General features: G+C 44.8%; 1 protein-coding gene across 1 annotated transcript in view; it reads right to left on the reverse strand.

Moving 5' to 3' along the window:
- Positions 1-18522, reverse strand: part of LOC135549042 (potassium voltage-gated channel subfamily KQT member 4-like) — a 127587-nt gene that overhangs the window by 11318 nt on the left and 97747 nt on the right. Inside the window, exons 5-9 of the mRNA XM_064979111.1 lie at positions 4893-5018; positions 4449-4559; positions 4248-4343; positions 3782-3870; positions 2806-2931 (exon numbers count right to left, since the gene is read on the reverse strand). Coding sequence (XP_064835183.1) covers positions 2806-2931; positions 3782-3870; positions 4248-4343; positions 4449-4559; positions 4893-5018 — 548 coding nt within the window. The remainder of the gene's footprint in view (positions 1-2805; positions 2932-3781; positions 3871-4247; positions 4344-4448; positions 4560-4892; positions 5019-18522) is intronic.

Consider the following 18522-nt stretch of genomic DNA (forward strand, 5'->3'; position numbering starts at 1 on the left):
GTCCCAGGTAGTTAGCAGGCACAGACAGCAGTACACTAGATAGTGTGCAGCTACTGACTCCCATTAAAACAGTCACACACAAAATACTCAATGACCAACAAAGCACAGAGAGAACAGAGAGACAGACATTCAGACGGAGATGTCACACAGGCATGACTGACTGTCTGGCTGATTTACTGACTGGCTGACTGGGGGGGGGGGGGGGGGGGTATAGGTATATATAGGGAATAGGGAGCAAATTGTGACGTACACTCGGTGACCACTTACATGTTACAAAGTCACAAAGCATTTCAAACGTCACACACCAGAGAACGATTAGAGACATGCTGTTTACGCTGATATAACCCTTGTTTGTGCGCTGGCCTGCCATTTAAATGTAATATTTAAGTAGCTGGAAAAGCATTAGGGGAAACGGTATTTCATACGCCGTAGCTGAAATGCTCAGGATGACTTAGAAGGGGAATGTGGACAGAGTAAGATGTTGAATTACTGTTAGCCCTTTGCATTCCCTTGGAAAGGAAATTAAAAAGGGATGTGCTAGGGTTAAAAACACAGCTGAACCCTCCAAAAACATGCACGGCATACTGAGCAAAGGATTTGAAGAGAAACATTTTAGCAGACAAAAGGGAAAAAATTATCAGGGGAGGGAAATGTTTCTGCATGCAACAAGCATATGGTTGCATTGCATGCAGGATCATTTGAACCCTTTCTCCATAATTCACTACAGAGCAGAAGTGATCAAAGAATGCATGCATGAACAATGTGTGCAATTAACAAGTAACGGTCATGCAACACTATTAAGAAAACAGCATGTGTGACTTGCTAATTATTTGACCTTTTCATTAAAAAAAATATTTTTTATTTGTCAGAACCTTCTGTAAAAATTATGAAATATGCTGTAAAATCTGTAAGTGTGTGAGGAGGCCAATGCTGACATTAGATCCACATAAACCATGAAACAAATTCCTTTGTTTTCTAATAAAGAATGCATGGTTTATTGTGTCATCCAGTTCACTGAAAGAAAGTGGTTTACAACAGAGTTATCCTTTTAACACCCTGTCATTCTTCTCACACAGTAAAGGCCCAGGCAAAGATTTCATCACCAGAGCAGTGTTTCCCATTCTCAAAGATCAATTCCAAAATGTGACTATCAAATGTGCAATTTACCATTTTTAGCCTGATGACCATCCTCAATGACAAGTGTCTTCACACTATGCTAAATGAAGAGACTAAAACCAACTCCTTATTGAAAGTGGGATATTTCGAGGGGACCAAATCCTTATTGAAAGTGGGATATTTCAAGGGGACCAACTCCTTATTGAAAGTGGGATATTTCAAGGGGACCAACTCCTTATTCGAAGGAGAAAATGTACAGAGGCACACCCACTGCACTGGACCAGAAGGCTGTGGGACCCTCAGGCAGAGTGGGAAGGGGGTAGTGTGAATGTGTGAGTAAGGAAGGATGGGTGGGGGTGGTGGCGTGCCCCATGCACAGGCTTGTCACCGTGGATACCTCTGCTGCTTACGGCCAGCGTGAATACAGAAGAGACCGCTTTTTAGAAATGAGTTGACTGAGGAAACACACAAGGCAGAAGGAGGATGAAGAGAATAGGAGGAGAGGAAGAGTAGAGGAGGAAGGGAAGAGGAAGAGTGGAGAAGAAGAAGAGGGGGTGGGGGCTAGAAGGGGAGAGGAGAGAGGAGGAAAGGAGAATTGGAAGATAGGAGAGAAAGAGGAGGAGGAAAAGGGAGAGCAGAGGCAGGGTACGCAGGCAGTGAGATCATAAAAGGTGAGGGGCTGAGGGAGGTGAAAAGGAGAGGGTGAAGTGGAGGGGTAGCCCAGTACTGCAACACAACAGTCTTAAATGGCTTCCTTTCCTAGTCTCCTTACACTTTGAAGGTTGGCCAATTTATTGACACACACCCATGGAGGAGGGAGGTGTTGAGTTGGGGGTGTACTGTAGGCAGCAGGAGAGTCTGCAGAGTATATCCATAATAAGACTGCAGCCCCCGTTCTAAAAGGTCGAAAATAATTAGCTCCACACCTAACCATTGTCTTCTTGATTTGGGAGACACACTGCCATTAATGTATTTCAGTACATGCAGTACTATTCAAGCAACTGTATGGCAAATACAGCATACACCTGGTTCATACTGAGGGGCTACAAGACCAAACATATACCTTGGAAAACATGGCATGTTATTGTATGAATCTGACATGCTGAGTTGTGTCCCATTGTTTTTCCCCATTACCATGGAGGACCACTTCCTAGCTGGATTTGTCAGAGAGAGAATGCAGAGACACATATGTTCAGAAGAACAAACCTGCTAGGGACTTCTGCCTTCCTGAGAACAGGGTTGATGGAGGGATGACATGGAAAGGAAGCGGATGACAGGAGAGAGAGAGAGCGGGACAAAAAGGAGAGAAAGAGGGGATGAATGGATGAGGGTGATGGAGTTGACATGAAGATGAATCAGACGAGGAAAGTGAATGAGAGGCAGACAGAGATGGAGCAAGCGGTGCTGTTAATTACACACAGGTTTAGAATCAGTATTTGTGACAGGTGGTTAGATACACAACAGTACAGGAACCACAGACCAGGGAACAGCCAGCATTTCTTTCTAAACCAGCTCGCTGCTATGGGAATAAGGAGTAAAACCTGCGGCATCCTCTGGTGAGAGATTGTTTGATACAAATTAGTGCATGTGTCACGGTGATCTTTTCTTGCGTGTGTATATGTCGGTGTGCATCTATATATTGGTCTGTCGTTTATCTGTGTGTATGTGTGTGTGTGTGGTGGTGCGTACCTGTCCCCTGACAGGTAGGGGGAGCTGTAGGGCCGTAGCCCGGACAGCAGGGTGTTGTGGGAGTTGTGAAGGACATTCTTGGCGCTACACCGTCGCTGAAGGTGACTGAACAGTAGTGTCAGTTCTCTGACCCCATGTGCACAAAAAAAACAAAGAAAGCAAGAAACAAAAAAAAAAAAAAAACATAAAGGATGTCAAATTAAGGGTCAAAACATAAAAAAGGTGGGGATAATTCATATGTAATTTATCAAAATGAAGTATGACAAATATTGATGGCACCATCAACACACTTTGCTTGTCACTGGACACAGAGCTAAGAGGCAAAAAAAGGTATATGTAAGTCATAAAAGTCCCCCTCTTTTTAAACAAACTAAATGAGTCAAATTAATATGTAAATACATCAATAAAATAAGAGAATAAAATCTTAAGAAATAATAAAGATAAACAATGGTGGTAGTCACATTTGAGGCCTGAAGAAACCAGTAATAACTTAAAAAGGGAGAATGAAAATGAATGAAAGTGCACCCCACCGTTTTCGATCAGGAAGATAGAATGCCCACGGTCACCACTGGTAAAAGCAACTCAATTGCTGGGATATTGATCATTTTTGTATATTTGTGTACGTTCATGTGTGTATGTTCATGTGTGTGTCATGTTAATTATATGTAGGTGCAAGTTACATTTAGGTTCTCTTCCTAGATCCTATAAATCATCTGTACAGCCTCTCGTCACCTCCCTACAATGCTCTCTCAATGTTCAACCGGTTAGCAGTGTCAGCTGGCTTTCAAAACCACATTGTTTTAGGATAGGTGAGACACGCTTGTTACTCCAAGTCACACCTAAGTCAAATCTACCTGTACAAACATTTTGTCCTTTTAATTTCATGTACAGTGGGGATGGTTAAATTCATGGGTCGACCAGCACCAACACACAACAACGGCATTATTGGAGGAGAGGAGGAGAAGGGAGTACCTACCTGAAGGATGGAAGCATGCTGTCATAGAAGTACCAAGTGGCTGTCAGGTAGGAGTGCTGAGCATCAGTAGAGTACAGACGCCAAGCAGCCTGGAACACACACACACACACACACACACACACACACACACACACACACACACACACACACACAGGAACACGTGAAGCCACTAAAGAAAAATGATCCAATCATACAGCAATTTGTTAGTGGGTTCAGTTTTATTATTTTATTTAACCTTAATTTAACAAGGCAAGTCAGTTAAGAACAAACTCTTATTTACAATGACAGCCTAGGAACAGTGGGTTAACTGCCTTGTTCAGGGGCCGAAAGACAAATATTGACCTTGTCAGCTCAGGGATTCGATCGCGCAACCTTCCGGTTACTGGTCCAACTACTATGCTACCTGTCACCCCTTATGACCTAGTCTGTTGATTGAGTGGATGACACCTGAGCTATCTGTGGTCACCTGTATAAGGTTGGCAGCAGGAGTCCTCCTCTTCTCAAAGTGCTTCTGTCTGTGCTGCTCCTGCACCTTCAGAGCAAAGCCTGAGCCCAGGATACCCTGAGAGGGTTCAGAAGGAGCGGATCAGAGGGAGGGCCAAAGGAATTAGCGCCGATTGGCTGGGAGGGGAACTGACAGTGATGTACACCAATGAGAGAGACTCACAGCAGGAAGGGCGAAGAAGGACACACCCAGGAGCGCGAAGCCGGCAGCTAGGAGTCGGCCCAACCAGGTGCGGGGTGTTTTGTCACCATAGCCGATGGTGGTGAGAGTAATCTGGAAGACACACACACACAGAATAAGTCTTCCAGTGGTAAATACTATACAGAGCAAAACTAGTAAAACAGCATGTTACTAGAGAGACATTGTCTATTGGTCAGTTTCATCCTAGATCTGGAAAAAGGGCAATTCATACCCAAGTCAGTGGGTGTGTGTCAAATGAAATGTTATTTGTCACATGCTTCGTAAACAACAGGTGTAGGCTAACTGTGAAATGCGTATGGGTCCTTTTCCAACAATAGCAGAACTGGTCAGGAGCCCAGAAGACGGCTGCTATCCAATGCAATGCAATCTTTCCTGTGTGAGTGAGTGTTTGTGTGTGGTACTGACCGTTCCCCACCAGAGGGAGTCTGCGTAGGTGTTGAACTCTGTGTTGACATCCTTCTCTGCCAGGTAAACCAGGAAGGAGGCAAATATCAGGACCAGGAAACCAATGTACCACGCTGTAATGAGCTCCTGAGACCGAGAAAGGAGGGGGGAGGGGCAGGTAGTCATCAAAACATCATCAAAAACATAATCAATTAACATCAATCAATATATGCCAAATACTAAAGAGCAAACAACACAATCCCCACAATCACCTGACAACACAATCAACTGAAAACACTATAATCATTATCACCTGACAACATTATAATCATTATCACCTGACCACACAACCACCATCATCACCTGACAACACAATCGACACCATCACCTGACAACATCATAATCACAATCACCTGACAACACCATAATCATCACCACCTGACAACACTCTAATCATCATCATCATCATCATCATCATCACCTGACAACACTATAATCATCACAATCACCTGACAACACCATAATCATCACCACCTGACAACACTATAATCATCATCATCACCTGACAACACTATAATCATCATCATCACCTGACAACACTATAATCATCATCATCACCTGACAACGCAATCATCTGACAACACAATCTCTCCACCATCACCTGAAAACACTATAATCATCACCATCAGCTGACAAAACTATAATCACCACCACCATGACCTGTCAACACAATCACCACCACCAATCACCACCACCAATCACCTGACATCACAATCACCTCCACCAATCACCTGACAACACAATCACCTCCAACAATCACCTGACAACACAATCACCTCCACCAATCACCTGACAACACAACAATCCCCACCATCACTTGCCAACACTATAATCCCCACCATCACCTGCCAACACTATAATCCCCACCATCACCTGCCAACACTATAATCCCCACCATCACCTGCCAACACTATAATCCCCACCATCACCTGCCAACACTATAATCCCCACCATCACCTGACGACACAATCACCTCCACCAATCACCTGACAACACAATCCCCACCATCACCTGCCAACACTATAATCCCCACCATCACCTGCCAACACTATAATCCCCACCATCACCTGACAACACAATCACCTCCGCCAATCACCTGACAACACAATCACCTCCGCCAATCACCTGACAACACAATCACCTCCACCACCTGACAACACAATCATCACGACCATCATCTGACAACACTATAATCATCACCACCACCTGACAACACTATAATCATCATCATCATCATCATCATCACCTGACAACACAATCACCACCATCAACTGACAACACAATCACCACCACCACCACCTGACAACACAATCACCAACACCACCACCTGACAACACAATCACCAACACCACCTGACAACACTATAATCATCATCATCATCACCTGGCAACACAATCACCACCATCTGTCAACACAATCCCCACCATCACCTGACAACACAATCACCTCCACCACCTGACAACACTATAATCATCACCACCACCACCTGTCAACACAATCACCACCATCAACTGACAACACAATCCCCACCATCAACTGACAACACAATCCCCACCACCTGACAACACAATCCCCACCATGACCTGACAACACTATAATCCCCACCATCACCTGACAACACTATAATCCCCACCACCACCTGCCAACACTATAATCCCCACCATCACCTGCCAACACTATAATCCCCACCACCACCTGCCAACACTATAATCCCCACCACCACCTGCCAACACTATAATCCCCACCACCACCTGCCAACACTATAATCCCCACCACCACCTGCCAACACTATAATCCCCACCACCACCTGACAACACTATAATCCCCACAATCACCTGACAACACAATCACCTGACACCACAATCACAACACAATAAACACCCGACAACACAATCCCCACCATCACCTGACAACAGAATCCCCACCAACACCTGACAACACAATCCCCACCAACACCTGACACCACAATCACCTGAAAACACTAATCATTATCACCTGACAACATTATAATCATTATCACCTGACCACACAATCGACACCATCACCTGACAACATCATAATCACAATCACCTGACAACACCATAATCATCACCACCTGACAACACTATAATCATCATCATCACCTGACAACACTATAATCATCATAATCACCTGACAACACTATAATCATCATCATCACCTGACCAACACTATAATCATCATCATCACCTGAACACACTATAATCATCATCATCACCTGACAACGCAATCCCCACCACCAACACCTGACAACACAAACACCTGACAACACAATCTCTCCACCATCACCTGAAAACACCATAATCATTACCATCAGCTAACAAAACTATAATCACCACCACCATCACCTGTCAACACAATCACCATCACCAATCACCTGACATCACAATTACCTCCACCAATCACCTGACAACACAATCACCTCCACCAATCACCTGACAACACAATCACCTCCACCAATCACCTGACAACACAATCATCACGACCATCATCTGACAACACTATAATCCCCACCATCACCTGACAACACAATCACCACCACCACCTGACAACACAATCACCACCACCACCACCTGACAACACAGTCACCACCACCACCACCACCAGACAACACTATAATAACATAAAAACACAATCCCCACCATCACCTGACAACATAATCACCACCATCAACTGACAACACAATCACCACCACCTGACAACACAATCCCCACCACCTGACAACACAATCCCCACCATCACCTGCCAACACTATAATCATCATAATCACCTGCCAACACTATAATCCCCACCATCAACTGACAACACTATAATCCCCACCACCACCCTCCAACACTATAATCCCGACCACCACCTGCCAACACTATAATCCCCACCACCACCCTCCAACACTATAATCCCCACCACCACCCTCCAACACTATAATCCCCACCACCACCCTCCAACACTATAATCCCCACCACCACCTGCCAACACTATAATCCCCACCACCACCTGACAACACAATCACCTCCGCCAATCACCTGACAACACAATCACCTCCACCACCTGACAACACAATCATCACGACCATCATCTGACAACACTATAATCATCACCACCACCTGACAACACTATAATCATCATCATCACCTGACAACACAATCACCACCATCTGTCAACATAATCACCACCATCAACTGACAACACAATCACCACCACTACCTGACAACACTATAATCATCACCACCACAACCTGTCAACACAATCACCACCACCACCTGTCAACACAATCACCACCACCTGTCAACACAATCACCACCACCTGTCAACACAATCACCACCACCTGTCAACATAATCAACACCACCACCTGACAACACAATCCCCACCACCTGACAACACTATAATCATTATCACCTGACAACATTATAATCATTATCACCTGACAACACAATCGACACCATCACCTGACAACATCATAATCACAATCACCTGACAACACCATAATCATCACCACCTGACAACACTATAATCATCATCATCAAGTGACAACACTATAATCATTATCATCACCTGACAACACAATCCCCACCAAAAAATACCTGACAACACAATCACCTGACAACACAATCTCTCCACCATCACCTGAAAACACGATAATCATCACCATCACCTGACAACACAATCACCACCACCACCTGACAACACTATAATATCATAACAACACAATCACCACCCTCACCTGACAACACAATCCCCACCATCACCTGACAACACTATAATCATCACCACCACAACCTGTCAACACAATCACCACCACCACCTGTCAACACAATCACCACCACCACCTGTCAACACAATCACCACCACCTGTCAACATAATCATCATCATCACCTGACAACACAATCCCCACAACCTGACAACACAATCCCCACCATCACCTGCCAACACTATAATCCCCACCATCACCTGCCAACACTATAATCCCCCACCACCACCTGCCAACACTATAATCCCCACCATCACCTGCCAACACTATAATCCCCACCACCACCTGCCAACACTATAATCCCCACTACCACCTGCCAACACTATAATCCCCACCATCACCTGACAACACAATCAACTGACAACACAATCACCACCACCTGACAACACAATCCCCACCATCACCTGACAACACAATCCCCACCAACACCTGACACCACAATCACCTGAAAACACTATAATCATTATCACCTGACAACATTATAATCATTATCACCTGACAAAACAATCGACACCATCACCTGACAACATCATAATCACAATCACCTGACAACACTATAATCATCATCATCACCTGGCAACACTATAATCATCATCAGCATCATCACCTGACAACACTATAATCATCATCACCTGACAACGCAATCCCCACCACCAATACCTGACAACACAATCACCTGAAAACACTATAATCATCACCATCAGCTGACAAAACTATAATCACCACCACCATCACCTGACATCACAATGACCTCCACCAATCACCTGACAACACAATCACCTCCACCAATCACCTGACAACACAATAATCCCCACCATCACCAGCCAACACTATAATCCCCACGATCACCTGCCAACACTATAATCCCCACCATCACCTGCCAACACTATAATCCCCACCATCACCTGCCAACACTGTAATCAACACCATCACCTGCCAACACTATAATCCAAACCATCACCTGCCAACACTATAATCCCCACCAACACCTACCAACACTATAATCCCCACCATCACCTGCCAACACTATAATCCCCACCATCACTTGACAACACTATAATCCCCACCATCACCTGACAACACAATCACCTGACAAAACTATAATCACCACCACCATCAACTGACACCACAATCACCACCACCTGACAACACAATCCCCACCATCACCTGACAACACAATCCCCACCATCACCTGACAACACAATCCCCACCAACACCTGACACCACAATCCCCACAATCACCTGAAAACACTATAATCATTATCACCTGACAACATTATAATCATTATCACCTGACAAAACAAATCGACACCATCACCTGACAACACAATAATCCCCACCATCAACAGCCAACACTATAAACCCCACCATCACCTGCCAACACTATAATCCCCACCATCACCTGCCAACACTATAATCCCCACCATCACCTGCCAACACTATAATCCCCACCATCACTTGACAACACTATAATCCCCACCATCACCTGACAACATCATAATCACAATCACCTGACAACACCATAATCATCACCACCTGACAACACTATAATCATCATCATCAAGTGACAACACTATAATCATTATCATCACCTGACAACACAATCCCCACCAAAAAATACCTGACAACACAATCACCTGACAACACAATCTCTCCACCATCACCTGAAAACACGATAATCATCACCATCACCTGACAACACAATCACCACCACCACCTGACAACACTATAATATCATAACAACACAATCACCACCCTCACCTGACAACACAATCCCCACCATCACCTGACAACACTATAATCATCACCACCACAACCTGTCAACACAATCACCACCACCACCTGTCAACACAATCACCACCACCACCTGTCAACACAATCACCACCACCTGTCAACATAATCATCATCATCACCTGACAACACAATCCCCACAACCTGACAACACAATCCCCACCATCACCTGCCAACACTATAATCCCCACCATCACCTGCCAACACTATAATCCCCCACCACCACCTGCCAACACTATAATCCCCACCATCACCTGCCAACACTATAATCCCCACCACCACCTGCCAACACTATAATCCCCACTACCACCTGCCAACACTATAATCCCCACCATCACCTGACAACACAATCAACTGACAACACAATCACCACCACCTGACAACACAATCCCCACCATCACCTGACAACACAATCCCCACCAACACCTGACACCACAATCACCTGAAAACACTATAATCATTATCACCTGACAAAACAATCGACACCATCACCTGACAACATCATAATCACAATCACCTGACAACACTATAATCCCCACCATCACCTGACAACACAATCACCTGACAAAACTATAATCACCACCACCATCAACTGACACCACAATCACCACCACCTGACAACACAATCCCCACCATCACCTGACAACACAATCCCCACCATCACCTGACAACACAATCCCCACCAACACCTGACACCACAATCCCCACAATCACCTGAAAACACTATAATCATTATCACCTGACAACATTATAATCATTATCACCTGACAAAACAAATCGACACCATCACCTGACAACACAATAATCCCCACCATCAACAGCCAACACTATAAACCCCACCATCACCTGCCAACACTATAATCCCCACCATCACCTGCCAACACTATAATCCCCACCATCACTTGACAACACTATAATCCCCACCATCACTTGACAACACTATAATCCCCACCATCACTTGACAACACTATAATCCCCACCACCACCTGCCAACACTATAATCCCCACCACCACCTGCTAACACTATAATCTCCACCACCACCTGCCAACACTATAATCCCCACCACCACCTGCCAACACTATAATCCCCACATTCACCTGACAACACAATCAACTGACAACACAATCACCTGACACCACAATCCCCACCATCACCTGACAACACAATCCCCACCAACACCTGACACCACAATCACCTGAAAACACTATAATCATTATCACCTGACAACATTATAATCATTATCACCTGACAAAACAATCGACACCATCACCTGACAACATCATAATCACAATCACCTGACAACACTATAATCATCATCATCACCTGGCAACACTATAATCATCATCAGCATCATCACCTGACAACACTATAATCATCATCATCACCTGACAACGCAATCCCCACCACCAATACCTGACAACACAATCACCTGAAAACACTATAATCATCACCATCAGCTGACAAAACTATAATCACCACCACCATCACCTGTCAACACAATCACCACCACCAATCACCTGACATCACAATGACCTCCACCAATCACCTGACAACACAATCACCTCCACCAATCACCTGACAACACAATAATCCCCACCATCACCTGCCAACACTATAATCCCCACGATCACCTGCCAACACTATAATCCCCACCATCACCTGCCAACACTGTAATCACCACCATCACCTGCCAACACTATAATCCAAACCATCACCTGCCAACACTATAATCCCCACCAACACCTACCAACACTATAATCCCCACCATCACCTGCCAACACTATAATCCCCACCATCACTTGACAACACTATAATCCCCAACATCACCTGACAACACAATCAACTGACAACACAATCACCTGACAAAACTATAATCATCACAATCACCACCACCTGACAACACAATCCCCACCATCACCTGACAACACAATCCCCACCATCACCTGACAACACAATCCCCACCAACACCTGACACCACAATCCCCACAATCACCTGAAAACACTATAATCATTATCACCTGACAACATTATAATCATTATCACCTGACAAAACAATCGACACCATCACCTGACAACACAATAATCCCCACCATCAACAGCCAACACTATAAACCCCACCATCACCTGCCAACACTATAATCCCCACCATCACTTGACAACACTATAATCCCCACCATCACTTGACAACACTATAATCCCCACCATCACTTGACAACACTATAATCCCCACCATCACTTGACAACACTATAATCCCCACCACCACCTGCCAACACTATAATCCCCACCACCACCTGCCAACACTATAATCCCCACCACCACCTGCCAACACTATAATCCCCACCATCACCTGACAACACAATCAACTGACAACACAATCACCTGACACCACAATCACCACCACCTGACAACACAATCCCCACCAACACCTGACACCACAATCACCTGAAAACACTATAATCATTATCACCTGACAACACAATCGACACCATAACCTGACAACATCATAATCACAATCACCTGACAACACCATAATCATCACCACCTGACAACAGTATAATCATCATCATCACCTGACAACACTATAATCATCATCATCATCACCTGACAACACTATAATCATCATCATCACCACCTGACAACACTATAATCATCATCATCACCTGACAACGCAATCCCCACCACCAATACCTGACAACACAATCACCTGACAACACAATCTCTCCACCATCACCTGAAAACACTATAATCATCACCATCAGCTGACAATACTATAATCACCACCACCATCACCTGTCAACACAATCACCACCACCAATCACCTGACATCACAGTGACCGCCACCAATCACCTGACAACACCATAATCATCACCACCTGACAACAGTATAATCATCATCATCACCTGACAACACTATAATCATCATCATCACCTGACAACAATATAATCATCATCATCACCTGACAACAATATAATCATCATCATCACCTGACAACACAATCCCCACCACCAATACCTGACAACACAATCACCTGACAACACAATCTCTCCACCATCACCTGAAAACACTATAATCATCACCATCAGCTGACAATACTATAATCACCACCACCATCACCTGTCAACACAATCACCACCACCAATCACCTGACATCACAGTGACCTCCACCAATCACCTGACAACACAATCACCTCCACCAATCACCTGACAACACAATCACCTCCACCAATCACCTGACAACACAATCATCACGACCATCACCTGCCAACACTATAATCCCCACCATCACCTGACAACACAATAATCCCCACCATCACCTGCCAACACTATAATCCCCACCATCACCTGCCAACACTATAATCCTCACCATCACCAGACGACACAATCACCTCAACCAATCACCTGACAACACAATCACCTCCACCAATCACCTGACAACACAATAATCCCCACCATCACCTGCCAACACTATAATCCCCACCATCACCTGCCAACACTATAATCCTCACCATCACCAGACAACACAATCACCTCCACCACCTGACAACACTATAATCATCACCACCACCACCACCTGTCAACATAATTCCCACCACCACCTGCTAACACTATAATCCCCACTACCACCTGCCAAAACTATAATCCCCACCATCACCTGACAACACAATCACCACCACCTGACAACACAATCCCCACCATCACCTGACAACACAATCCCCACCAACACCTGACACCACAATCACCTGAAAACACTATAATCATTATCACCTGACAACATTATAATCATTATCACCTGACAAAACAATCGACACCATCACCTGACAACATCATAATCACAATCACCTGACAACACTATAATCATCATCATCACCTGGCAACACTATAATCATCATCATCACCTGACAACACTATAATCCCCACCATCACCTGCCAACACTATAATCCCCACCATCACCTGCCAACACTATAATCCTCACCATCACCAGACGACACAATCACCTCCACCACCTGACAACACTATAATCATCACCACCACCACCACCTGTCAACATAATTCCCACCACCACCTGCTAACACTATAATCCCCACTACCACCTGCCAAAACTATAATCCCCACCATCACCTGACAACACAATCACCACCACCTGACAACACAATCCCCACCATCACCTGACAACACAATCCCCACCAACACCTGACACCACAATCACCTGAAAACACTATAATCATTATCACCTGACAACATTATAATCATTATCACCTGACAAAACAATCGACACCATCACCTGACAACATCATAATCACAATCACCTGACAACACTATAATCATCATCATCACCTGGCAACACTATAATCATCATCAGCATCATCACCTGACAACACTATAATCATCATCATCACCTGACAACGCAATCCCCACCACCAATACCTGACAACACAATCACCTGAAAACACTATAATCATCACCATCAGCTGACAAAACTATAATCACCACCACCATCACCTGTCAACACAATCACCACCACCAATCACCTGACATCACAATGACCTCCACCAATCACCTGACAACACAATCACCTCCACCAATCACCTGACAACACAATAATCCCCACCATCACCTGCCAACACTATAATCCCCACGATCACCTGCCAACACTATAATCCCCACCATCACCTGCCAACACTATAATCCCCACCATCACCTGCCAACACTGTAATCACCACCATCACCTGCCAACACTATAATCCAAACCATCACCTGCCAACACTATAATCCCCACCAACACCTACCAACACTATAATCCCCACCATCACCTGCCAACACTATAATCCCCACCATCACTTGACAACACTATAATCCCCACCATCACCTGACAACACAATCAACTGACAACACAATCACCTGACAAAACTATAATCACCACCACCATCAACTGACACCACAATCACCACCACCTGACAACACAATCCCCACCATCACCTGACAACACAATCCCCACCATCACCTGACAACACAATCCCCACCATCACCTGACACCACAATCCCCACAATCACCTGAAAACACTATAATCATTATCACCTGACAACATTATAATCATTATCACCTGACAAAACAATCGACACCATCACCTGAAAACACAATAATCCCCACCATCAACAGCCAACACTATAAACCCCACCATCACCTGCCAACACTATAATCCCCACCATCACCTGCCAACACTATAATCCCCACCATCACCTGCCAACACTATAATCCCCACCATCACCTGCCAACACTATAATCCCCACCATCACTTGACAACACTATAATCCCCACCACCACCTGCCAACACTATAATCCCCACCACCACCTGCCAACACTATAATCCCCACCATCACCTGACAACACAATCAACTGACAACACAATCACCTGACACCACAATCACCACCACCTGACAACACAATCCCCACCAACACCTGACACCACAATCACCTGAAAACACTATAATCATTATCACCTGACAACACAATCGACACCATAACCTGACAACATCATAATCACAATCACCTGACAACACCATAATCATCACCACCTGACAACAGTATAATCATCATCATCACCTGACAACACTATAAGCATAATCATCACCTGACAACACTATAATCATCATCATCACCTGACAACACTATAATCATCATCATCACCTTACAACACAATCCCCACCACCAATACCTGACAACACAATCACCTGACAACACAATCTCTCCACCATCACCTGAAAACACTCTAATCATCACCATCAGATGACAAAACTATAATCACCACCACCATCACCTGTCAACACAATCACCACCACCAATCACCTGACATCACAGTGACCTCCACCAATCACCTGACAACACAATCACCTCCACCAATCACCTGACAACACAATAATCCCCACCAATCACCTGACAACACAATAATCCCCACCATCACCTGCCAACACTATAATCCCCACCATCACCTGCCAACACTATAATCCTCACCATCACCAGACGACACAATCACCTCCACCACCTGACAACACTATAATCATCACCACCACCACCACCTGTCAACATAATTCCCACCACCACCTGCTAACACTATAATCCCCACTACCACCTGCTAACACTATAATCCCCACCACCACCTGACAACACTATAATCCCCACCACCACCTGACAACACTATAATCCCCACCACCACCTGACAACACTATAATCCCCAACATCACCTGACAACACAATCCCACCATCACCTGACAACACAATCCCACCATCACCTGACAACACAATCCCCACCAACACCTGACAACAAAATCCCCACCAACACCTGACAACACAATCCCCACCAACACCTGACGCCAAAATCACCTGAAAACACTATAATCATTATCACCTGACAACATTATAATCATTATCACCTGACCACACAATTACCATCATCACCTGACAACACAATCGACACCATAACCTGACAACATCATAATCACAATCACCTGACAACACCATAATCATCACCACCTGACAACACTCTAATCATCATCATTACCTGACAACACTATAATCATCATCATCATCACCTGACAACACTATAATCAACATCATCACCTGACAACGCAATCCCCACCACCAATACCTGACAACACAATCACATGACAACACAATCTCTCCAACATCACCTGAAAACACTATAATCATCACCATCAGCTGACACAACTATAATCACCACCACCATCACCTGTCAACACAATCACCACCACCAATCACCTGACATCACAATGACCTCCACCAATCACCTGACAACACAATAATCATCATCATCACCTGACAACACTATAAGAATCATCATCACCTGACAACACTATAATCATCATCATCACCTGACAACACTATAATCATCATCATCACCTGACAACACTATAATCATCATCACCTGACAACACTATAATCATCATCACCTGACAACGCAATCCCCACCACCAATACCTGACAACACAATCACATGACAACACAATCTCTCCACCATCACCTGAAAACACTATAATCATCACCATCAGATGACAAAACTATAATCACCACCACCATCACCTGTCAACACAATCACCACCACCAATCACCTGACATCACAATGACCTCCACCAATACCTGACAACACAATCACCTCCACCAATCACCTGACAACACAATCACCTCCACCACCTGACAACACAATCATCACGACCATCATCTGACAACACTATAATCATCACCACCACCTGACAACACTATAATCATCATCATCACCTGACAACACTATAATCATCATCATTACCTGACAAAACAATCACCTCCACCACCTGACAACACTATAATCCCCACCATCACCTGCCAACACTATAATCCCCACCATCACCTGATGACACAATCACCTCCACCAATCACCTGACAACAATCACCTCCACCACCTGACAACACAATCACCACTACCACCTGACAACACTATAATAACATAACAACACAATCACCACCATCACCTGACAACACAATCCCCACCATCACCTGACAACACAATCACCTCCACCACCTGACAACACTATAATCATCACCGCCACCACCTGTCAACACAATCACCACCACCTGTCAACACAATCACCACCACCTGTCAACATAATCCCCACCACCTGACAACACAATCCCCACCATCACCTGCCAACACTATAATCCCCACCACCACCTGACAACACTATGATCCCCACCACCACCTGACAACACTATAATCCCCACCACCACCTGACAACACTATAATCCCCAACATCACCTGACAACACAATCCCACCATCACCTGACAACACAATCCCACCATCACCTGACAACACAATCCCCACCAACACCTGACAACACAATCCCCACCAACACCTGACAACACAATCCCCACCAACACCTGACGCCAAAATCACCTGAAAACACTATAATCATTATCACCTGACAACATTATAATCATTATCACCTGACCACACAATTACCATCATCACCTGACAA

Source organism: Oncorhynchus masou, chromosome 12 (genome assembly GCF_036934945.1).
Source record: "Oncorhynchus masou masou isolate Uvic2021 chromosome 12, UVic_Omas_1.1, whole genome shotgun sequence".
Lineage (NCBI taxonomy): Eukaryota > Metazoa > Chordata > Actinopteri > Salmoniformes > Salmonidae > Oncorhynchus > Oncorhynchus masou.